Consider the following 24,657-nt stretch of genomic DNA (forward strand, 5'->3'; position numbering starts at 1 on the left):
GGAGGGCAGGTCAGTAAGATTAGTACTATTCATGTGGAAGGTAAACACCAAGTGAGAGCTTCTCGGCCTTTTGGCTAAGATCAAGTGTAATTATGCAGATGCTGCACTTGGTTGAGGTCATTAGGTTACATTTAAGCTTCATTTTCATATGAAGCAATTTTTAAAAGCGGCATCTCGGCCTTTTGGCTAAGATGAAGACCTGCGCCTACTCCAATCAGCTTGGCTCATGTAGCTCAAGCCCAAGACGGGGGTTGCATACCCTGTCTTGTCAGCTTGGATCGGAAATGTCTCAACTTGTTGAGACTCTGAATTGGACTTGATTTGATTGAATTGTTAAAAAAAATTACATAGAAGCTTCTCGGCCTTTTGGCTAAGATCAAGTGTAGTATCGACATGCTGTGCTTGGTTGAAGTCATTAGGTTACATTTTAGCTTCATTTGAAGCAATTTTTAAAAGCGGCATCTCGGCCTTTTGGCTAAGGTGCAAATGAGATCAAGCCTTGGAGGAGGAGCTATGCCTACTCCAATCAGCTTAGATCATGTAGATCAAGCCCGAGACAGGAGGTGAGAGCCCTGTCTTGTCAGCTTGGATCGGGAATGTCTCAACTTGTTGAGATTCTGAATTGGACTTGATTTGATTGAATTGGAATAAAAATACAAAAATTACATAGAAGCAGAAAACCTGAAGGTGACAGTGCCTTTACAACAGTAAGGGGGTGCGAGGAGATGAGTGAGTAGCGTATCAGGTTCACGTAGCAAGTCTTTTTCAGGTTTAACTACAGATTAAGAATCAAGATTTACATGGTACTAATCTTCAAATAAATCAGGCTAGTTTCTTAAATAGAGAACAGCCTGGAGTGGTAGTTATCTATCAATCACCTGAAAACAGTTGGTTCAAGTGGTGTAGCAAGAAGCTAAACTAGCTAGTGAATCATCAGAAGGTCTATAAAAGACACAGGCTTTTCAGACCACATGATCAATAAAGGGTGCACAAAGAGACAGGCAATTACACTGGAGTGAGACAGGGACAAGTAAGTAGCGAATTCGGTTCATGTGGGAATTCACTGCATGGGGAAAGAGGTGTGATATACTTAGAAATTATTCTAAATTAATTAAATGAGTAATTAAATTAACAAAATAACATTAGTAACAATGATGGGACAGGTGTTATGTTGCAGCTGTGGAATATGGGAGGTTTTGGACGCCAAGGTGGTCCATGACAAATGCTTGTGGAGAAAGTGTAAGCAGCGTGCGGAATTCCAGATCAGGATGATTGATCTAGAAGCTGAACTGTCGACACTGAGCAACAGGAGACATACCCAGACACTTTGTTCCAGAAGACGGCATGGTAGCACAGTGGTTAGCACTGCTGCTTCACAGCTCCAGGGACCTGGGTTCGATTCCCGGCTTGGGTCACTGTCTGTGTGGAGTTTGCACATTCTCCTCGTGTCTGCGTGGGTTTTCTCCGGGTGCTCCGGTTTCCTCCCACAGTCCAAAGATGTGCGGGTTAGGTTGATTGGCCATGCTAAAATTGCCCCTTAGTGTCCTGAGATGCGTAGGTTAGAGGGATTAGCGGGTAAATATGTAGGGTTTTGGGGGTAGGGCATGGGTGGGATTGTGGTCGGTGCAGACTTGATGGGCCAAATGGCCTCTTTCTGCACTGCAGGGTTTCTATGATTCTAAGACAGTCACACCTTTTAGAATAGCGTTGTGTTTTATAGCAGTGAGGGACAGGAGGATGTGACTGCGAGTGAGGCAGGTAAAGGGACTGAGCAGACAGTGGTGGAGAAACCACTGATAAGATAAACGCAAAATACTGCAGATGCTGGAATATAGTCATAGAGGTTTGCAGCATGGAAACAGGCCCTTCGGCCCAACTTGTCCATGCCGCCCTATTTTTTAAACCCCTAAGCTAGTCCCAATTGCCCCGTTTGGCCCATATCCCTCCATATCCATCTTACCCCTGTAACTATCTAAATGCTTTTTAAAAGACAAAATTGTACCCACCTTTACTTCTCCCTCTGGCAGTTTGTTCCAGACACTCGTCACCCTCTGAAGAAATTGCCCCTCTTTACCCTTTTGTATCTCTCCCCTCTCACCTTAAACCTATGCCCTCTAGTTTTAGACACCCTTACCATTGGGAAAAGATGTTGACTATCTACCTTATTTATGCCCTTCATTATTTTATAGACCCCTATATGATCACTCCTAAGCCTCCTACGCTCCAGGGAAAAAAAGTCCCAGTCTATCCAGCCTTTCCTTATAACTCAAACCATCAAGTCCTGGTAACATCCTAGTAAATCTTTTCTGCACTCTTTCTAGTTTAATATCCTTTCTATAATAGAGTGACCAGAACTGTACACAGTATTCCAAGTGTGGCCTTACCAATGTCTTGTACAACTTCAACAAGATGTCCCAACTCCTGTATTCAATGTTCTGACCAATGTTCTGACCAGACTTTGGCGGATAGGGTTAAAGAGAATCCTAAGGCGTTCTATAGGTATGTCAAGAACAGAAGGTTGGTTAGGGCAAGTTTAGGGCCAGTTATAGATGGCAGAGGGAAGTTATGTGTGGAACCGGAGGAGATTGGTGAAGCATTGAACCAATATTTCTCTTCGGTGTTCACGCAAGGGGACATGAATATAGCTGAGGAGGACACTGGGTTGCAAGGGAGTAGAATAGACAGTATTACAGTTGATAAGGAGGATGTGCAGGATATTCTGGAGGGTCTGAAAATAGATAAATCCCCTGGTCCGGATGGGATTTATCCAAGGATTCTCTGGGAGGCAAGAGAAGTGATTGCAGAGCCTCTGGCTCTGATCTTCAGGTCGTCGTTGGCCTCTGGTATAGTACCAGAAGATTGGAGGTTAGCGAATGTTGTCCCATTGTTTAAGAAGGGGAACAGAGACTTCCCCGGGAATTATAGACCGGTGAGTCTCACTTCTGTTGTCGGCAAGATGTTGGAAAAAATTATAAGGGATAGGATTTATAGTTATTTGGAGAGTAATGAATTGATAGGTGATAGTCAGCATGGTTTTGTGGCAGGTAGGTCGTGCCTTACTAACCTTATTGAGTTTTTTGAGAAAGTGACCAAGGAGGTGGATGGGGGCAAGGCAGTGGACGTGGTATATATGGATTTTAGTAAGGCGTTTGATAAGGTTCACCATGGTAGGCTTCTGCAGAAAATGCAGATGTATGGGATTGGGGGTGATCTAGGAAATTGGATCAGGAATTGGCTAGCGGATAGGAAACAGAGGGTGGTGGTTGATAGTAAATATTCATCATGGAGTGCGGTTACAAGTGGTGTACCTCAGGGATCTGTTTTGGGGCCACTGCTGTTTGTAATATTTATTAATGATCTGGATGAGGGTATAGTTGGGTGGATTAGCAAATTTGCTGATGACACCAAAGTCGGTGGTGTGGTAGACAGTGAGGAAGGGTGTCGTAGTTTGCAGGAAGACTTAGACAGGTTGCAAAGTTGGGCCGAGAGGTGGCGGATGGAGTTTAATGCGGAGAAGTGTGAGGTAATTCACTTTGGTAGGAATAACAGATGTGTTGAGTATAGGGCTAACGGGAGGACTTTGAATAGTGTGGAGGAGCAGAGGGATCTAGGTGTATGTGTGCATAGATCCCTGAAAGTTGGGAATCAAGTAGATAAGGTTGTTAAGAAGGCATATGGTGTCTTGGCGTTTATTGGTAGGGGGATTGAATTTAGGAGTCGTAGCGTTATGTTGCAACTGTACACAACTCTGGTGCGGCCGCACTTGGAGTACTGTGTGCAGTTCTGGTCCCCACATTACAGGAAGGATGTGGAGGCTTTGGAGAGGGTGCAGAGGAGGTTTACCAGGATGTTGCCTGGTATGGAGGGGAGATCCTATGAGGAGAGGCTGAGGGATTTGGGATTGTTTTCGCTGGAAAGGCGGCGGCTAAGAGGGGATCTTATTGAAACATATAAGATGATTAGAGGTTTAGATAGGGTGGATAGTGATAGCCTTTTTCCTCTGATGGAGAAATCCAGCACGAGGGGGCATGGCTTTAAATTGAGGGGGGGTAGTTATAGAACCGATGTCAGGGGTAGGTTCTTTACCCAGAGGGTGGTGAGGGATTGGAATGCCCTGCCAGCATCAGTAGTAAATGCGCCTAGTTTGGGGGCGTTTAAGAGATCCGTTGATAGGTTCATGGACGAAAAGAAATTGGTTTAGGTTGGAGGGTCACAGTTTTTTTTTTTAACTGGTCGGTGCAACATCGTGGGCCGAAGGGCCTGTTCTGCGCTGTAATGTTCTATGTTCTATGTTCTATGTTCAATGAAACCAAGCATGCCGAATGCCTTCTTCACCACTCTGTCCACCTGTGACTCCATTTTCAAAGAGCTATGAACTTGTATTCCTAGATCTCTTTGTTCTATAACTCTCCCCAACACCCTACCATTAACTGAGTAAGTCCTGCCCTAGTTCAATCTACCAAAATGTATCACCTCACATTTATCTAAATTAAACTCCATCTGCCATTCATCAGTCCATTGGCCTAATTGATCAAGATCCCATTGCAATCCTAGATAAGCTTCTTCACTGTCCCCTATGCCACCAATCTTGGTGTCATCTGTAAACTTACTAAACATGCCTCCTAAATTCTCATCCAAATCCTTAATATAAATGACAAAAGAGTGGACCCAGCACTGATCCCTGAGGCACACTGATCCCTGAGGCACACTGCTGGTCACAGGCTTCCACGTTGAAAAACAACTCTCTACAACCATCCTTTGTCTTCTGTCCTCAAGCCAATTTTGTATCCATCTGAATCTGAAACAAAAACAGAAAAATGCTGGAAGCTCTGACAATGGGTCATCTAGACTCGAAACGCTGACTCTATCCTCTCTCCACAGCTGCTATCAGACCTGCTGAGATTTTCCAGCATTTTTTTGTTTTAGCCTCGGACTTTGCTGTTGTCAAACAGATTTAAGGTGCTCACAATCTGTGTGGATAAAAGGGAGGACTGCAAAGTGGATGAGCAGACTGGTCATGACACCATGTTACAGAAAGCTGTTCAAATTGGGGAGTTATAAGGAATGTGTGGAGCCAGAGGAAATGGGCGAGGTATTAAATGAGCACTTTGCGTCAGTATACACCAAAGAGAAGGACTTGGTGGATGATGAATCTGGGAAAGGATGTGTAGATAGTTTGAATCATGTTAAGATCAAAAAGGTGGTGGTATCGGGGTTCTTGAGAAACATTAAGGTAGACAAGTCTCCATGGGATATGCACCAGAATACTGAGAGAGGCAAGGGAGGAAATTGCTGGGGCCTTGAGAGAAATCTTTATATCCTTACTGGCTACAGGGGAGGTCACAGTAAGAAGTTTAACAACACCAGGTTAAAGTCCAACAGGTTTATTTGGTAGCAAAAGCCACACAAGCTTTCGGAGCTCCAAGCCCCTTCTTCAGGTGAGTGGGAATTCTGTTCAAAAACAGGGCATATAAAGACACAAACTCAATTTACATGAATAATGGTTGGACCAATTATTATTCATGTAAATTGAGTTTGTGTCTTTATATGCCCTGTTTGTGAACAGAATTCCCACTCACCTGAAGAAGGGGCTTGGAGCTCCGAAAGCTTGTGTGGCTTTTGCTACCAAATAAACCTGTTGGACTTTAACCTGGTGTTGTTAAACTTCTTATTGTGTTTACCCCAGTCCAACGCCGGCATCTGCACATCATGACTACAGGGGAGGTCCCAGAGGATTGGAGAATAGCCAAAGTTGTTCCTTTGTTTAAGAAGGGTGGCAAGAATAATCCAGGTAATTACAGGCCAGTGAGCCTTAGTAGTAGGGAAATTATTGGAGAGGATTCTTCGAGACAGGATTTATTCCCACTTGGAAATAAGTGGAGGTATTAGTGAGAGGCAACATGGTTTTGTGAAGGGAAGGTCGTGTCTCACGAACTTGATTGAGTTTTTCGAGGAAGTGACGAAGATGATTGACGAGGGTAGGGCAGTGGATGTTGTCTACATGGACTTCAGTAAGGCCTTTGACAAGGTCCCCTCATGGCAGACTGGTGCAGAAGGTAAAGTCGCATGGGATCAGAGGTGAGCTGGCAAGGTGGTTACAAAACTGGCTCGGTCAAAGAAGACAGAGGGTAGCAGTGGAAGGGTGTGTTTCTGAATGGAGGGCAGTGACAAGTGGTGTTCCTCAGGGATCAGTACTGGGACCTTTGCTGTTTATATATAAATGATTTGGAGGAAAATGTAACTGGATTGATTAGTAAGTTTGCGGACGACACAAAGGTTGGTGGATTTGCGGATAGAGGATACAGCAGGATAAAGATCAGTTGGAGACTTGGGCGGAGGGATGGCAGATGGAGTTTAATCCGGACAAATGTGAGGTAATGCATTTTGGAAGGTCTAATACAGACAGGAAATATACAGTAAATGGCAGAACCCTTCAGAGTATTGATAGGCAAAGGGATCTGGGTGTACAGGTATACAGGTCACTGAAAGTAGCAATGCAGGTGGAGAAGGTAGTCAAGAAGGCATACCTTCTTGCAGGTGGAGAAGGTAGTCAAGAAGGCATACCTGCTTGCCTTCATCGGCTGGGGTATTGAGTTTAAAAATTGGCAAGTCATGTTGCAGCTTTATAGAACCTTAGTTAGGCCACACTTAGAATATAGTGTTCAATTCTGGTCGCCACACTACCAGAAGGATGTGGAGGCTTTGGAGAGGGTACAGAAAAGATTTACCAGGATGTTGCCTGGTATGGAGGGCATTAGCTATGAGGAGAGGTTGGAGAAACTTGGTTTGTTCTCACTGGAGCGACGGAGGTTGAGGGGAGACCTGATAGAAGTCTACAAGATTATGAGGGGCATGGACAGAGTGGATAGTCAGAAGCTTTTTCCCAGGGTGGAAGAGTCAATTACCAAGGGTCATAGGTTTAAGGTGCGAGGGGCAAGGTTTAAAGGAGGTGTACGAGGCAGATTTTTTACACAGAGAGTAGTAGGTGCCTGGAACTCGTTGCCGGGGGAGGTAGTGGAAGCGGATACGGTAGTGACTTTTAAGGGGCTAAATTGTCCAAAAGTGTACAAGAATAGAGGTAATAATGATAATAAAAATAATAAAGAGAAAGGGTTTATACCTAAAGCACAGGAGATTAAGAGGATACTTAACAAAGGTGGCCCAAATGGGCTCGTTCTGTGCAGTATGATTGGAAGATTCTTTCTTGTATTCAGAACTGTACACTCAGGAAATATATAGCTAGCTACAAACAGGGAAATAAGAATCACTTGACATACTTCAGGGTAGAGAACTGAAGCAAGTGGACAATCTAAAAATAGGGGAATCCTTTGAGAAATCATAGAATCCCTACAGTGCAGAAAGAGGCTATCTAGCCTGCACTGACAACAATCCTATCCAATCCCTATCCCTGTAACTCCACATATTTATCCTGATAATCTCCCTGACATTTGGGCAATTTAGCATAGCTAATCAGCCTAACCTGCACATCATTGGACTGTGGGAGGAAATCGGAGCACCCAGAGAAAACCCACGCAGACACAGGGAGAATGTGCAAACTCCACACAGACTGTGACCTGAGGCCAGAATCGAACCCGAGAGCCTGGTGCAGTGAGGCGGTAGTCATGATGTGGAGAAGCCGGCGTTGGACTGGGGTAAACACAGTAAGAAGTCTCAACACCAGGTTAAAGTCCAACAGGTTTATTTGGTAGCAAAAGCCACCAGATTTCGGAGCGCTGCTCCTTCGTCAGGTGAGTGGGATTTCAGTTCACAAACATGGCATATGAAGACACAAACTCAATTTACAAAATAATGGTTGGAATGCGAGTCTTTACAGGTAATCAAGTCTTAAAGGTACAGACAATGTGAGTGGAGAGAGGGTTAAGCACAGGTTAAAGAGATGTGTATTGTCTCCAGACAGGACAGTTAGTGAGATTTTGCAAGCCCAGGCAAGTCATGGGGGTTACAGATAGTGTGACATGATCAAGATATTCAATAGCTTTCTGTTTTCTGGGTTCCATGACTCTTCCACAAGAGACAATGACCTTTATTAATAATTATTAATAAATTAGCATTTCCTATGACGAGTAACATCTCATGATTCCAACCCATATGAGAGCATTGATAGCCTCAGCCTATCAGTTGCTGAATCCTCTCTTTATAATTTATTCCATCCAAAAAACCCAATTCCAATTGAATCCAGTTCATAATCCTCATGTGAGGGACAAACAAGATCCAAGCTGACAAGATGAGGCATTGCACCCCATCCCGGGCTTGATCTGACTCTTCATATTAGCCCAAAGACCGAGATGGCATTGAAAAATTGCAGCAGGCAATGCCTCAGTTTAACCACAATGGTTACCCCTGATCATTGACTCTACCCTAGCCTGGGAGATCAAACTGCCTGATCAGTGATTCTCCCGTGCTAGCTAAGTCCTCTCCAGTCGTTTGCTATCTGCAGACAGGATTATCCTGATGCTCTCCAACCAACCTTCACACTCAGTAATAATTAGTTTATCTGAAACTTCGCTGTCTGTATCATCACCCATGCTCATTCCCCAGCACAATGCTGCTGACCTTTATTGGCTCCCACTCTTCCAACATCTCAAGTTTAAGATGATCAAGTCTGTGTTTACATTTATTTAATCTCTGTAACCACTTTCCCCCAATCCCATCCCTGTCCTCCAGCCTTTCAGACACCTTCTACTCCCCTAACATTCACTCTAAAATTATCCTGCCTTTAACTAACTAGACCCCATCCTCTGGAATTCCTTCCCTAAACTTAACCACCTTCCACTCTCATTAAAACCCACCTCTTCTCTTTGTCACATCTCCACATTTTCTTGAAGAACACAGGATCAGAATAGGCCATTCAACCCCTTGGGGCTGTCCCACAATTCAACAAGATCAAGGTTGATCTGCTCCTAACTCCATAACCTACCTATAATAAGCAAATTGAGCAAAACATTGCAGATGCTGGAATCTGAAACAAGAACACAGAATGCTGGAAAAACTCAGTGGGTCCGGCAGCATCTGTAGGGAGAGAAACAGAATCTGTTTGGCTCAGTGCTGGCTCCGGCTCAGTAATCTCACTGCCCCGTGCTCCTCCCATAGCCTTGTATCAATCCCAAACTAGTCCCACTGCCCCACTCTCTCCTCATAGCCCTGTATCAATCCCAAACTAATACCACTGTCCTGCTCTCTCCCCAAAGCACGGTATCAACCCCAAACTAATCCCACTGCCCCGCTCTCTCCCCACAGCCCTGTATCAACCCCCAAACTATTCCCCCTGCCCCACTCTCTCCCCATAGCCTTGTAAAAATCACAAACTAATCCCACTGCCCTGCTCTTTCCCCAAAGCCCTGTATCAATCCCAAACCATCCTACTTAGAAAGACAGATTTTAAAAGTAAATAGATTTACGCAGTGACTCTTTAGAATTCTTTTCCAATCCTCATAGCAATAGTCAATCGTTGCTTCTTGTTTAATAAACAACAATTTATCCAGATGCCCTCATTTTCCCAAGTGAGATTGAGTTAACCCAGCTGGGAATGTTGCTGCATGTCGATTTTTGCCATACCTGTTGCTGCTCTTGATGAAGTCCCTGACATCATCAGGCAGGATGACCCGATGCTCTCCCATGTCACGGTGGTTCCCAAGCACACAGACTGGAATGTGGTCTGGTACTTTTGGAAGCTCTTTCATGATATAACTAAATGTCCTGCAGAAACAAAGGAGGGAATTAATCAATGCAGCTTCTGCTTCCTAAATTAATCCTTTCCACATATTAGTATGAGTCACTACACTGTTGATCTGGTAATCCAGAAAAGAAAATTCAAATCTAGAAATCAATTACAAAAATGTTTCAGTGTAAGTATTGGCGAATGACAGATTGCCAACATAACCAATGCAACAACAAGGAACAAACATTTCAACTAAACTGAATAAAATATTAATCCATTACATACATCAATGGACCATCTACATGTTAAAACATCACAAGAATCCAACCTCAGCAGATCTAAAATGAACAAAAGCAGTCGCAATACATTATAGCAGACACAGAGGTGGAATTGGAAAAGCAAAGCACAACTGAAGGAGTGTTCAGTCACCTTTAATCTGCTGGACTGCACAGGCCAGGTTGGTGGGTGGGTGGGGGAGGTGGTGTGGTGAGTGGATGAGGGGAGGTAAGAGTGGTGAAGTGTTCATACACAGGGTGAGGGGATGAGGACTCGCAGGCAAAGGAATGGGGGCCGGTAGGGGAGTGAGGAGCCTTTATGCCTTTAAGAGATGTATTGTGTCACGTTTCTTGTGAAGGGACGGTTTTATTCTGCAGCTCAGATTACGGTGCCAATTATCTGCAGCTGACAAACCATATGCTGAACATGCAGCAAAATAATTGCTGCCAATTATTGTGGTGTTTGTATTCGGAACATAGAACATGGGAATTAGGAACAGAAGTAGGCAATTCAGCCCTTTGAATGGCAGAGCAGGCTCGATCAGATCATGGCTGATCTCACCCTGGTCTGAAAACCACCCCCCTACCTGCTCCCCATAACTTTTTATCCCATTTATCTGAAATATATCTATCTCCTTCTTGAAACCATTTAATGGATTTATTCTTAGTTAATGCAGTTTTGTTATTTTTTCGGATGGTCCCCTGGGGTTTCAGAGTAGGGTTTAAATAGGTTGATTGACAAGAAGAAAATCATGTGAATGGGTGGAGCTAGGCTTACAGACAGGTAGACTGGCAGTTGCTGTTTGAATTTGTGCAGAACAGTAGCTCTTTCTCTCTCTGTAAATTGAAGTCTAGGATCTGTTGGAAAATAGGTATCTCTCTCCAGAGGTTTGCAAAAGGCAAAAGATGTTTTCTCCCTCTCTGTCTTTGGAGTTTTGCTGTCTGAGAATCAGAAGACAGGTATGTCTCAAGTTTCGCCAACTGATTCTGAAGAGGCAGCATGGTGGCACAGTGGTTAGCACTGCTGCCTCACAGCGCCAGGGACCCAGGTTCAATTCCACCTTGGGTCACTGTCTGTGTGGAGCTTGCACGTTCTCCCCATGTCTGCAGGGGTTTCCTCCGGGTACTCCGGTTTCTTCCCACAGTCCAAAGATGTGCAGGTTAAGTTGATTGGCCATGCTAAATTGACCCTAGTGTCAGGGGATTAGTAGGGTAAATATGTGGGGTTATGGGAATAGGACCTGGGTGGGGTTGTGGTCAGTGCAGACTCGGTAGGCTGAATGACCTCCTTCTGCACTGTAGAGATTCAATGATTCTATGTGGAGTTCATGTCTATGGGGATATTGCTTAAATTGGAATAGAGATAAGCAGATAAGTATATCTTGTCATGTTTAAGTATTTCAATTGGTAAAACCTATGCTAATTCTTTTTGTTACAGTAACAAATATTGTTAAATAAAGTTTGTTTAAATAAGAACTTCTCAGTGGGCCAATAGAATCACATCTTGAGTGAAACACCTTATCCTCACACTAATGCCAACATCAAAAATAGTTGGGGTTTAGTCCAACTTTATAATATACTTTGGAGTTTCTGATCTGGTCCTTAACAAAATTGGGGCTCTTGCAGGAAATTCCTAGTTTGATTGAGGATTATTGCACTCAAATACAGCAAGTGTTAAATATTTGTGGGTTTTTTCAGGTGTTGCATTCAGTTAGTTTAAGTAGGGAGTGATTTGTAGAATAATGGTTCTTTCAGTGGCTAAAGTTTTCCTGGATGTGGAAGAAGTCACTCGGGGTGGTTTATAAACGTTGGTTAAAGCAAAGTTTTTGGAATTGACAAACAAGCTGCAGTTGACGTTACCTGAAGGAGCGAGGAATGCAGAAATAATTGCAGTGACAGCTCAGCATTTAAACTTGCCAGAAATATAATCTGCATTGGAATTGGCTAGAATTCAATTACAAATGAAACAACTTGAATCAGAAGTCAGAGCGAGAGAGAGAGGAACAAAGAGTAATGGAAATGAAACATTTTGAATTGCAATTAAAAGCAGAGGAAGGGAAAAAAGAAAGAACAGCTTTGGCGAGAGAGAATTTGAACTTTGAAAACTCGAACTGAAAATGAATGTCTACTTAATATGGTGGAGGCTAAGGTAAAGTCTGGGAGTAGTAATGAGGACAGTGAGGCAGAGCAAACCCAACCACAGTCAAAGGCCTAGTAGGAATATGTTTAAATATGTTCAAGTGCTGCAGAGGTTTGACAAGAAGGATGTAGAAGCTTTTTCCATTTCATTTGACAAAGTAGCTAAACAAATGAGAGGGGCACAGACCATGTGGGTATTACTGATTCAAACTAAGTTGGTAGGTAGAGCTAGTGAGGTGTAAAAAGCCATCTTAAGTGCATATGAACTATTGCCAGAAACCTACAGACAAAAGTTCAGAAATCTAAGGAAGGAACCAGCTCAAACTTGAAAGGTTCAAAGGATCAAAGTAACTTTGACAGCTGGATTTGACAGCATTGAAAATAGGCAAGACATGTGATATTTTCAAAGAAGGCTTTTTTTTGGAGGAGTTTAAAAATTCCCTTCCCGAAGTAGTAAGAACTCATATGGAAGATCACAGGGTTAAAATTGCGAGGTTAGCAGCAGAAATGGCAGATGATTGAGTTAGTTAATAAATCAAGGTTTGGGTTTCAACATCAGTTTCAATCTGTGAGAGGGGGAAACTGGGGAAGAGAGAAATCCTCACGTGGCCAAGGCAAAGGAGATCTCGTTGGAGATAGTAAAGGTAGTTTGCCTCATGTTAAAAAGGAAACATATGAAGGTGGAAGAGAAATAAAAAGCCTCAGGTTTTTCAATTTTAATAAAGTAGGACACACAAAGTTGCAGTGTTGGGGCTTAAGAAAAGCACTGGGAAAAGAGACTTGGTAAAACAGGATAAGCCAGTGGGGTTTGTTAAAGTGGTAAAGGAAAGCCCAGTTGAACCTAAAGAGGTGCAAAAGAATGTATGGCCTGGTCAGGGGTCGATAGCTAAAAAAGTGCCTGATTTCTTTAAAGTTTATTCAGGAGGGGTTGGTAAAGAAGGTAAGACTTTAAGAGATACGGGAGCAAGTCAATCTTTGATTGTAAGAGATGAGGAGTTAAGTAGTTTGGAAAGAGTATTGCCAGAAAAGGTGGTAATATGTGGAATTCAGGGTGAGAAGAGTATGGAACATACAGGGAACAGAAGTGTTCCATTATATAAGGTAAGGTTGGAGAGTCCAGTGAAAAGTAAAGTCTTGATAGAAGTAATAGAGAAATTATCTTTTCCAGGAATACAGTTTATCTTAGATAATGATATAGGTGTATCACAAGGAAGAGTGATGCCTATTGTGGTTGAAAAGCCAGTGGAAAATCAAACAATTGAGTTGTTGCAGGAAGCATATCCTAGGATACTTCCTGACTATGTGGTAACAAGATCACAAAGCCACAGGGTGAGACAGGAGGAGAAAGGGTGTTGAAGGGTCAATAGTGAGAGGCATAATTTTGAGGTGAAGGGCAGGAGATTTAGAGGGAATTTGAAGAAAAACATTTTCACCCAGAGGGTGGTGAGAGTTAGTAACACACTGCCCGTGGATGAGCATTGAAATGTCGTAACATTCAAGGCTATGGGTCAAGAGACTACATTGTTGGGCTATGTGTCAAACATTTAGGGAGTGACTAACTAGGGCTGAGTTGGCTGGACAGCATTTGAAAGTTGCGCAGCATGCGATGAAACAAGAAACAATGAAGGAATCAAAAATTTGTGGTTTTGCTAGAGGGGATAAAGTATTAGTATTACTACCTGTGGTAGGTGAACATTTAAAAGCAAGGTTTAGCGGGCCTCATCAAATTGAGAGGGAATGAGGTGAATTATTTGATAAGAACGCCAGACAGAAGGAAAATGTGCAGTGTCATGTGAATATTGTTGTGAAATTGGCTAGAGTAATTGTAGATTGGTGTTCGTAAAATTGTAAAATGCTAGGGGGGGAAGCATTACATGGTCCCTTTAAAAGGTGGTGCTTATTCTGTGCTTAAAGACTTCAAAAAAAATGCAAGTACATAGGGAGCCCAAACTGAAACATCTGTATCGAAAGGCCAAGCAGCAGTTTTTACCAAAACAGGCATTTAAATTGAAGAAGGGAAAGGGTTAATGTTTTTTTGTACTCAATGTATTTTGTGCCTAAAAGGTTGAACTTTGTACCTGGAATGTATCATAAACATAACTCTTCCTTATGGCTAGCCTCCCCTTTGTTTATATTGCTCCTGGTAGTAATATAAGCCACTTGTTCATGTCTTTCATCTTTTACTTTTAGTATAAGCCATTTGTTCATGGTTCCCTTGCTTGTTTGTATCATTCTGATAAAACAGACAGTTAAATGTAGATGTTAGGGGGGTAAGTCTTTCTTTCTCGTAGGCTTGTGTATGATTTAAACAAAGGAAGCAAATGGTAGAGTGCGAGAATGGCCGTTTGGAGGAGGACTCCCACTGGGACAGCTGCATTCGTACTCAGTCACTTCAAAGGAAAAGCTGCGGGAAGAGCAGGGGACCAGAGGTGGCACCTTGACTGCAACGACCAGGAGAATTGTGCTTTATGACCCAAGGATACCAGATGGTCTCTAACCATGATCCAGAGACTATCAGAAGCTGTTAAAGGAACTATAATTTATGATCAAGGACTGTTAACTGGACTTTGCTTTATGGCTTGTATTGGGAACCCTGATGTATAAATATCCACGCTTCTTGTGTTCAGAGAGAACTTTGGCTTCCGCTTTCAAGGGGTCAAGTTCTCCCATAAGCTTGTGAGAATAAAGCCTGACTGTATTTTGACTCATACCAGCCTCAAAAGGTATATTTTCCGACTTCAAAATTTAGCCAATCAATTTGAATCAGGCACTTAGATATCAAGAACCTATTAAATCGAAATTTGATGGTTTTGATAACTTAGGACCAATTCTATTGTGGGAAATATTGATGTTCTTACAGGTGTAAAAGGGGGCAGTGTGACAAAAAGAGAGAGCAACTGCCACCTGCCAGAGAAAACAGTTCACAATTCTCGAGAGAGTGAGAGAGAGAATCGCTGGCTCTCATAGCTTCATCTATGTCTTAGAGAAAGCACCATCGAGATAGCAAAGGTACCAAAAAATAAAGAAGTTCCAGACAGAAGAATTAACAGAAAAGGTCCAGAATATTCCGGAAGGCACAAAACCTGGTTGTAATTTAGAGAATGACTAAATTCTATTTTTGTTAATGAGTGGGAATTGTATTTATTTGAACAGCCTAGAATCTTGATTATTCAGGAATAGTCAATAGTTAGAAGAGATTTATTCAGTTAGTTCATAGGTTAGTTAAATTATTCACTGTTAGGTAAATAAATTGTGACGTGTTGATTTTAAAGTGAGTGTCAGGGATTTATTTTGTATTTAACCACTAGAAGTTTGCTGACGAGTAGGTCACATAGCTTCACATACATTTTTTACAGATTGTAAGGTGAGGTACTCCTCTTTGGGTGTTTCGGTGTTAGTTCTCAGAGGGGGGAAATCAACCTCCACTTTATAACAATATGCTGAAACAGTATTTTGATAGGGACGGAAAGCAGGAGGATGTGCAAGTTGTTACAACTGAGAGTGAAGAAACAAATCCAGATGATTCGGAGTTTGACATTCCTCAGATTTGATTGGATAACGAGGGAGTTATCAGAAATTAGAATAAATTATTGAGTTACCTTCCGGAGGAAAATCAAAACAACCTGAAAGAGTTATTGCAATCACATGGAGATATATATGGAAATAAACTGGGAAGTACCAAACTAATTATGCACGAGGTAGCTGTAGAAAATGCTGTTCCAATTGAGCAATATTTGTATAGACTAATCCACTCAACTTGGCACAAGTTCAGAAGGAGAAGCTGACACTTAGTCTGATATGCAGCAGCTGAAAGTCTCGATCAAACACTATGTAGAGCTGGTAGATAGTTACAAATCTCAGATAATGAAGACGCATGGAGGCAGATGAGAGCAATACAAAACTGGTGAAGGCGGAAAGAGAGAACCAGTTACTGGACAATGATGTGAATAAGGAAAGTGAACAGGTGCAGAGACAGATGTAAGAAAAGTTGACCGATTTAAACCTGTTCCTCAGTTGGTGAAATTACCTGAGCATAAACTGTAGGATTGTCAGCAACAGCTCATCATCTACGAGAAGAAAAATGTAGGTCAGCAGTCATATGTGATCTCAAAATGGAGATGAAGAGCAGAAGTATTTTACTACTGCAAACAAAAGAAAAGGACAACGACGTGAAGTAAGACTGTTTGATGAAACTGTACCATCATTCCAAATGAACTGCTGGAATAATGAATTTATACAGCTTGTACAGATGTGGACACCAAGAGAAATGGTTCCGTTCATAGCTGGTTGAGTAAATTACAATGGTTTTCGCAGTAGCATAACTGCCATGGTGATCACGGGAACCACGGTTACAACGGGTTATGACACCAAAGAGGACAATCTGCTATATGTCTTTGCCAAAGAATATGCAGAAAATAATGATGAAGATCTAGAACAAGCGAAGAAATTGATAAACTACCTTGAAACAGAAAGACATATCATTGGAGACGTGGGAAAGAATTTTGAGCGTACCATTTTGCAACAGGAGGTGGCGTTGGACTGCCTGACAGAGGAACAAAGGTCAGTTAACAAGAAAGGGGACAGAGATAAAGTGACCTTTCTAATGACTCTGATCTCTGATGTAAAGTTGAGAAAACGTGCAAAGGAACAGGTTCTCTTTGACAAAGTCTCTGAGCAGCTTAACCTTCAGGAGAAAAATTACTTCGCTTTGACATTTCGGGACTCTGAACATCAAAAGAGCTGTTAGGAATCAGCAAAGGAAATTAAAAAGCAAATCCAAAGTGGTTTGTGCCAGTTTGCATCCAAGGTAAAGTTTCACCCTCTAGATCCTGCCCAGCTCTCTGAGAACATTACCAGAACTAATTTACAATCATGATAACAAAGTTGAGCTCAGCCTTGGAATCAAAGCAGGATCAAGGACTGAAGGAGATTTTTGAAGAGGAAAGAGGAAGCGACTGAACAATAGCAGCGTGTCGAGAGAAGGAGAAAGAAAGGACATGATTGCCATGCTTTATCATGACTTTGATGAAAGAAGGAATTTTCAATGTTGGAAGAGAAGGATTGAACTTAACTATATGACTGTTATGTTTGTATGCTTTGATTAAATAAATATGTGAAGATGTATATATATATATTACTGATTGTGTGAAGCTAGAGGTTTTGAAAAATGGCACCATCTTTGCATATTAATGGGTTTTTTTTTAAAGTGGGGAGATGTGACGATTATCGGCCTTTAAGAAATGTATTGTGCCATGATTCTTGTGAAGGGACTGTTTTATACTGCAGCTCTGATTACGGTGCCAATCGTCGGCAGCCAACAGCCCACATGCTGAACATGCAGAAGAATAATTGTTCCTAATTATTGGGATCTTTGTTTTAATCTGAATTAATGCAATTTTCTTTGTTTTTTGGATTGCCCCTCGGGGTTTCAGAGTAGGGTTTATTAGGGTGATTGACAAGACAAAAATCATGTGAATGGGCGAAGCTAGGCTTACAGAGACAAGTAAGCAGTTGCTGTTTGAATTTGTACCGAGCAGTCGCTCTTTCTCTCCCACTCTCTCTGTAAATTGAAGTCTGGGTTCTGTGAGAGCTTAGAGCTCCGAAAGCTTGTGTGGCTTTTGCTACCAAATAAACCTGTTGGACTTTAACCTGGTGTTGTTAAACTTCTTTCTGTGAGAAGACAGGTCTTTCTCTCTCTCCAGAGGTCTGCAAATGGCAAGAGGTGTTTTCTCACGCTCTCTCTTTCTGGAGTTCTGCTGTGTTAAGACAGGTCTTTCTCTGGAGGCTGCTGCCTGAAAGTCAGAAAGTCAGGAGAGTCTGTCTCTCTCTGATGTGGAGATGCCAGCGTGGACTGGGGTAAGCACAGTAAGAAGTCTCACAACACCAGGTTAAGGTCCAACAGGTTTATTTGGTAGCACAAGCCACTAGCTTTCAGAGCGCTGCCCCTTCATCAGGTGAGTGGAGTTCTGTTCACAAACAGGGCACATATAGACACAAACTCAATTTACAAAATAATGGGTTGGAATGTGAGTCTTTACAGGCAATCAAGTCTTAAAGGTACAGACAATGTGAGTGGAGAGAGGGTTAAGCACAGGTTAAAGAGATGTGTATTGTCTCCAGCCAGGACAGTTAGTGAGATTTTGCAAATCCAGGCAAGTCGTGGGGGGTTACAAATAGTGTGACATGAACCCAAGAACCCGGTTGAGGCCGTCCTCATGTGTGCGGAAGTTGGCTATCAATTTCTGCTCAGCGATTCTGCGTTGTGTGTTGTGAAGGCCGCCTTGGAGAACGCTTACCCGAAGATCAGAGGCTGAATGCCCATGACTGCTGAAGTGTTCCCCGACAGGGAGAGAACACTCCTGCCTGGTGATTGTCGAGCGGTGTTCATTCATCCGTTGTCGTAGCGCCTGCTACGACAATCCAATGTACCTCCCCAATGTACCATGCCTCGGGACATCCTTTCCTGCAGCGTATCAGGTAGACAAAGTTGTCCAAATTGTAAGAGTATGTATTGTGTACATGGTCATGGTGTTCTCATGTGAGATGATGGCATCTGTGTCGATGATGATATGGACAAGCCCTCTGTATACACATGATCTAGTAAGACGTTTAACAACACCAGGTTAAAGTCCAACAGGTTTATTTGGTAGCAAAAGCCAGACAAGCTTTCGGAGCTCCAAGCCCCTTCTTCCACATCTCCACATCATGACACATGATCTTCTCAGATGAGGAGGATCGCAACAGACACCTCCAGACGCTGAAAGATGCCCTCATAAAAACAGGATATGGCGCTCGACTCATCGATCGACAGTTTCGACGCGCCACAGCGAAAAACCGCACCGACCTCCTCAGAAGACAAACACGGGACACGGTGGACAGAGTACCCTTCGTCGTCCATTACTTTCCCGGAGCGCAGAAGCTACAACATCTTCTCCGGAGCCTTCAACATGTCATTGATGATGATGAACATCTCACCAAGGCCATCTCCATACCCCCACTTCTTTCCTTCAAACAACCGCACAACCTCAGACCACTGTTCGCAGCAAACTACCCAGCCTTCAGGAGAACAGTGACCACGACACCCCACAACCCTGCCACAGCAACCTCTGCAAGATGTGCTGGATCATCGACACGGATGCCATCATCTCACGTGTGAACACCATCCACCAGGTACACAGTACATACTCTTGCAACTCAGCCAACGTTGTCTACCTGATACGCTGCAGGAAAGGATGTCCAGAGGCATGGTATATTGGGGAGACCATGCAGATGCTATGACAACGGATGAAGGAACACCGCTCGACAGAGTGTTCTCTGTCTGTTGAGGAACACTTCAGCAGTCACGGGCATTCAGCCTCTAATCTTCGGGTAAGCGTTCTCCAAGGCGGCCTTCATGACACACGACAACGCAGAATCGCTGAACAGAAACTGATAGCCAAGTTCCGCACACATGAGGACGGCCTCAACCGGGATCTTGGGTTCATGTCACACTATCTGTAACCCCCACGACTTGCCTGGTGTTGTGAGACTTCTTACTGTCTCTCTCTGTCCAGCGGTATTAAAAGGCTGGAGGATTGGCAACTCCATGTAAGCCTGTGTATTTTGCTAATTGATTCTGAAGAGCAGTTCTTGTCTATGGGTATATTGCTTAAATTGGAACTAACAGAGATAGCTAGCAGTGAAGAAGTATACCTTATCATATTTAAGTATTTCAATTGGTAAAAATGATGCTAATTCTTTTTGTTACAGTTAAATTGTATTGTTAAATAAAGTTTGTTTTAATAAAAACTTCCTAGTTTTAACAGATTCAGTTAACAGAATCACACCTGAAGCAATACACCTTATGCTCAAATTCCAAAATCAAAAATAGTTGGGGTCAAGTCTAGCTTCATGTTATTCCTTGGGGTTTCTAATCTGGTCCCCAAAAGGGGATATGGGGAGTGAGGGTTGCATACCCTCTGTGTTCATGCTCATGGTGCTGTTTCTTGATCTGCTGTTCAAACCTCCAGCAAGACGCCGTAACATTAACACATCAGTGAGGGTCACAGCTGAGGCAGTGGATTCTACATTCACAAAATGACATACAATGGAGAGCTGTTGTGAATAGTGAAATGTACTTACCACTGTTTGGTGATGTCAAACATCATGATAACACCATTACAGTTCTTGTAGACATCGAGGAATTCTGCATCCAGAGCCAACTCTGCGTCTGACTAACAACAGAATATATAAGGATTAGAACATTATGGAAACCAACTAGTAAATACATTACATAGCACACCGAGCAAAGCCTGCTCTCAAAATAATCATCAATTAGAATCTATTTGCAGGGACAGGAATGGTTGTTGCAGGTTCCGGAGTTTAGATGTTTCAGTAAGAGCAGGGAAGGCGGTAAAAGAGGTGGAGGTGTGGCATTGTTAGTCAAGGACAGTATTACGGTGGCAGAAAGGATGTTTGATGAGGACCCGTCTACTGAGGTAGTATGGGCTGAGGTTATAAACAGGAAAGGAGAGGTCACCCTGTTGGGAGTTTTCTATAGGCCTCCGAAAAGTCTAAGAGATGTAGAGGAAAGGATTGCAAAGATGATTCTGGATAGGAGCGAAAGTAACAGGGTAGTTGTAATGGGGGACTTTAACTTTATAAATATTGACTGGAAAAGCTATAGTTCGAGTACTTTAGAGGGGTCAGTTTTTGTCCAATGTGTGCAGGAGGGTTTCCTGACACAGTATGTAGATAGGCCAACAAGAGGCGAGGCCACATTGGATTTGGTACTGGGTAATGAACCAGACCAGGTGTTAGATTTGGAGGTAGGGGAGCACTTTAGTGAGTGACCACAATTCGGTTACGTTTACTTTAGCGATGGAAAGGGATAGGTATATACCAAAGGGCAAGAGTTATAGCGCGGGGAAAGGAAATTATGATGCGATTAGGAGAGATTTAGGAGGCATAGGTTGGGGAAGGAAATTGCAGGGAATGGGCACAATTGAAATGTGGAGCTTGTTCAAGGAATAGCTACTGGGTGTCCTTGATAAGTATGTACCTGTCAGGCAGGGAGGAAGTGGTTGAGCGAGGGAACTGTGGTTTACTAAAGAAGTTGAATCTCTTGTGAAGAGGAAGGAAGAGACTTATGTAAAGATGAGACGTGAAGGCTCAGTTAGGGCGCTTGAGAGTTACAAGTTAGCCAGGAAGGACCTAAAGAGAGAGTTAAGAGCCAGGAGGGGACATGAGAAGTCTTTGGCAGGTAGGATCAAGGAAAACCCTAAAGCTTTCTATAGGTATGTCAGGAATAAAACAATGACTAGGGTAAGATTAGGGCCAGTCAAGGACAGTAGTGGGAACTTGTGCATGGAGTCTGAAGAGATAGGAGAGGCGCTAAATGAATATTTTTTGTCAGTATTCACACAGGAAAAAGACAATGTTGTCGAAGAGAATACTGAGATACAGGCTATTGGACTAGATGGGATTGAGGTTAATAAGGTGGAGGTGTTAGCAATTCTGGAAAGTGTGAAAATAGATAACTCCCCTGGGCCAGATGGGATTTATCCCAGGATTCTCTGGGAGGCTAGGGAGGAGATTGCAGAGCCTTTCGCTTTGATCTTTATGTCGTCATTGTCTACAGGAATAGTGCCAGAAGACTGGAGGATAGCAAATGTTGTCCCCTTGTTCAAGAAGGAGAGTAGAGACAACCCTGGTAATTATAGACCAGTGAGCCTTACTTCTGTTGTGGGCAAAGTTTTGGAAAGGATTATAAGAGATAGGATTTGTAAGCATCTAGAGAGGAATAATTTGATTAGGGATAGTCAACACGGTTTTGTGAAGGGTAGGTCGTGCCTCACAAACCTTATTGAGTTCTTTGAGAAGGTGACCAAAGAGGTGGATGAGGGTAAAGCAGTTGATTTTGTGTATATGGATTTCAGTAAAGCGTTTGATAAGGTTCCCCACGGTCAGCTATTGCAGAAATACGGACGCATGGGATTAAGGGTGATTTAGTGGTTTGGATCAGGAATTGGCTAGCTGTGAGAAGACAAAGTGTGGTGGTTGATGGGAAATATTCATCCTGGAGTTCAGTTACTAGTGGTGTACCGCAAGGATCTATTTTGGGGCCACTGCTGTTTGTCATTTTTATAAATGACCTGGATGAGGGCGTAGAAGGATGGGTTAGTAAATTTGCGGATGACATTCAAGTCGGTGGAGTTGTGGATAGTGCGGAAGGTTGTTGCAGGTTACAGAGGGACATAGATAAGCTGCAGAGCTGGGCTGAGAGGTGGCAAATGGAGTTCAATGCGGAAAAGTGTGAGGTGATTCACTGTGGAAGGAGTAACAGGATTACAGAGTACTGGGCTAATGGTAAGATACTTGGTAGTGTGGATGAACAGAGAGATCTCGGTGTCCATGGATCACTACATGGAAATATGATGTGTTGGCCATTACAGAGACTTGGATGACTCAGGGACAGGACTGGTTACTTCAAGTGCCGGGTTTCAGATGTTTCAGAAGGGACAGGGAGGGAGGCAAAAGAGGTGGGGGAGTGGCGCTGTTGATCAGAGATAGTGTCATGACTGCAGAAAAGATGGACACCATGGAGGGATTGTCTACGGAGTCTCTGTGGGTGGAAGTTAGGAACAGGAAGGGGTCAATAACTTTACTGGGTGTTTTCTATAGGCCGCCCAATAGTAACAGGGATGTTGAGGAGCAGATAGGGAAACAGATCCTGGAAAGGTGTAATAACAACAGAATTGTCGTGATGGGAGATTTTAATTTCCCAAATATTGATTGGAATCTCCCTAGAGTAAGGGGTGTAAATGGGGAGGAGTTTGTTAGGTGTGTTCAGGAGGGTTTCTTGACACAGTATGTAGAGAAGCCTACAAGAGGAGAGGCTGTACTTGATTTGGTATTGGGAAATGAACCTGGTCAGGTGTCAGATCTCTCAGTGGGAGAGCATTTTGGAGATAGTGATCATAATTCTATCTCTTTTACAATAGCATTGGAGAGAGATAGGATCAGACAAGTTAGAAAAGTGTTTAATTGGAGTAAGGGGAATTATGAGGCTATCAGGCAGGAAATTGGAGGCTTAAATTGGAAAGAGGTTTTCTCAGGGAAATGTACGGAAAAAATGTGGCAAACTTTCAGGGAATATTTGTCTGGAGTTCTGCAAAGCAACGTTCCAATGAGACAGGGAAGTTATGGTAGGTTACAGGAACCGTGGTATACAAAGGCTGTAATGAATCTAGTCAAGAAAAGAAAAGCTTACAAAAGGTTCAGGGAACTAGGTAATGTTAGAGATCTAGAAGAGTATACAGCCAATAGGAAGGATCTTAAGGAGGATGTTTGATTTAATCTCAGTTGTTTGGGTTTAATATCAGTTGTTTGGGTTTAATATCATTTGTTTGGATTTAATCTCAGTGGCTTGGGTTTAATCTCAGTTGTTTAGGTTTAATATCAGTTGTTTGGATTTAATCTCAGTTGTTTAGGTTTAATATCAGTTGTTTGGATTTAATCTCAGTTGTTAATCTCAGCGTTTGGAGCGGGCAGCAGAGTGTGAACTGTAAGGGCTTTGGCTCACAGGGCTTCGGCGAAGGCAAGGAAGGTTGTTTGTTTTTCTTCTGTTACACCCCCCTTTGTTTTATCTCCCAAAAACTAAAAAGGACATGGCTGGTATGAGTGGGAGGCCAGTATACTGCATTTGGTGTGGGATGTGGGAGTTCCTGGAGACAACTTGCCTCCCGGAAGTCCATATCTGTGCCAGATGCGTGGAACTGCAACTCCTGAAGGATCGTGTAAGGGAGCTGGAGCTGAGGCTCGATGAACTCAGTTTAGTTAGGGAAAATGAGAGATTAATAGATAAAAGTTATAGTCAGGTAGTGACACCAGGGTCTCGGAAGGAAGACACGTGGGTCACAGTTAGATGGGGTGATAGTCAGAAGGGTGATGTGCCAGAAAGTACCCCAGTGGCAGTCTCCCATAAAAGAAAGGGATGGGCAACAGATGGGAGAAGGGAAGGGAGTGAGCAGTCTGGGGAGGGATCCCCTGTGGTTGTCCCCCTCCAAAATAGGTATATTTTCTTGGATTCTGTGGAGGGGGATAACCCTCCAGGGGTAAGCCACGAGGACCAGATCGCCTCCACGGAGACAGGCTCAGGGGTCCGGAAGGGAAAGAAGGTGTTTAGGAGAGCGATAGTTGTGGGGGACGCAATGGTTAGAGGCACGGACAGGCGGTTCTGTGGGAGTGAACGAGAATCCAGGATGGTAGTCTGCCTCCCTGGTGCCGGGGTACTGGATGTCTCCGAGGGAGTAGGAAGCATATTTAAAAAGGAAGGTAGTCAAACGGATGTGATTATACACATTGGTGAAAATGATGTAGGTAGGAAGAGCAGGGGGGTCATACGAGAGAAATTCAGGGAGTTGGGTGCTAGGCTAAAAAGTAAGGCCTCCAGGGTAGCAATCTCTGGACTGCTCCCGGTGTCTAGTGCAAGTGAGGCTCGGAACAGGGAGATTCTACAGTTGAACGCGTGGCTAAAGGACTGGTGCAAGAGGGAGGGTTTTAAATTCATAGATAACTGGGAAA

General features: G+C 43.2%; 1 protein-coding gene across 4 annotated transcripts in view; it reads right to left on the reverse strand.

Annotated features, from left to right (window-relative positions):
• LOC144502602 (rab-like protein 6) overlaps window positions 1-24,657 on the reverse strand; it is a 203,991-nt gene that overhangs the window by 105,105 nt on the left and 74,229 nt on the right. For all 4 annotated transcript variants that reach the window (XR_013499360.1, XM_078226722.1, XM_078226721.1 and 1 more), the window contains 2 exons: window positions 20,215-20,306; window positions 9,577-9,717 (listed from right to left, as the gene is read on the reverse strand). Coding sequence is in view for 3 of the 4 variants with exons in the window: in XM_078226722.1 (XP_078082848.1) it covers window positions 9,577-9,717; window positions 20,215-20,306 (233 nt within the window). In the remaining variant the exon portion in view is untranslated. The remainder of the gene's footprint in view (window positions 1-9,576; window positions 9,718-20,214; window positions 20,307-24,657) is intronic.

This window comes from Mustelus asterias, chromosome 13 (genome assembly GCF_964213995.1).
Source record: "Mustelus asterias chromosome 13, sMusAst1.hap1.1, whole genome shotgun sequence".
NCBI lineage: Eukaryota > Metazoa > Chordata > Chondrichthyes > Carcharhiniformes > Triakidae > Mustelus > Mustelus asterias.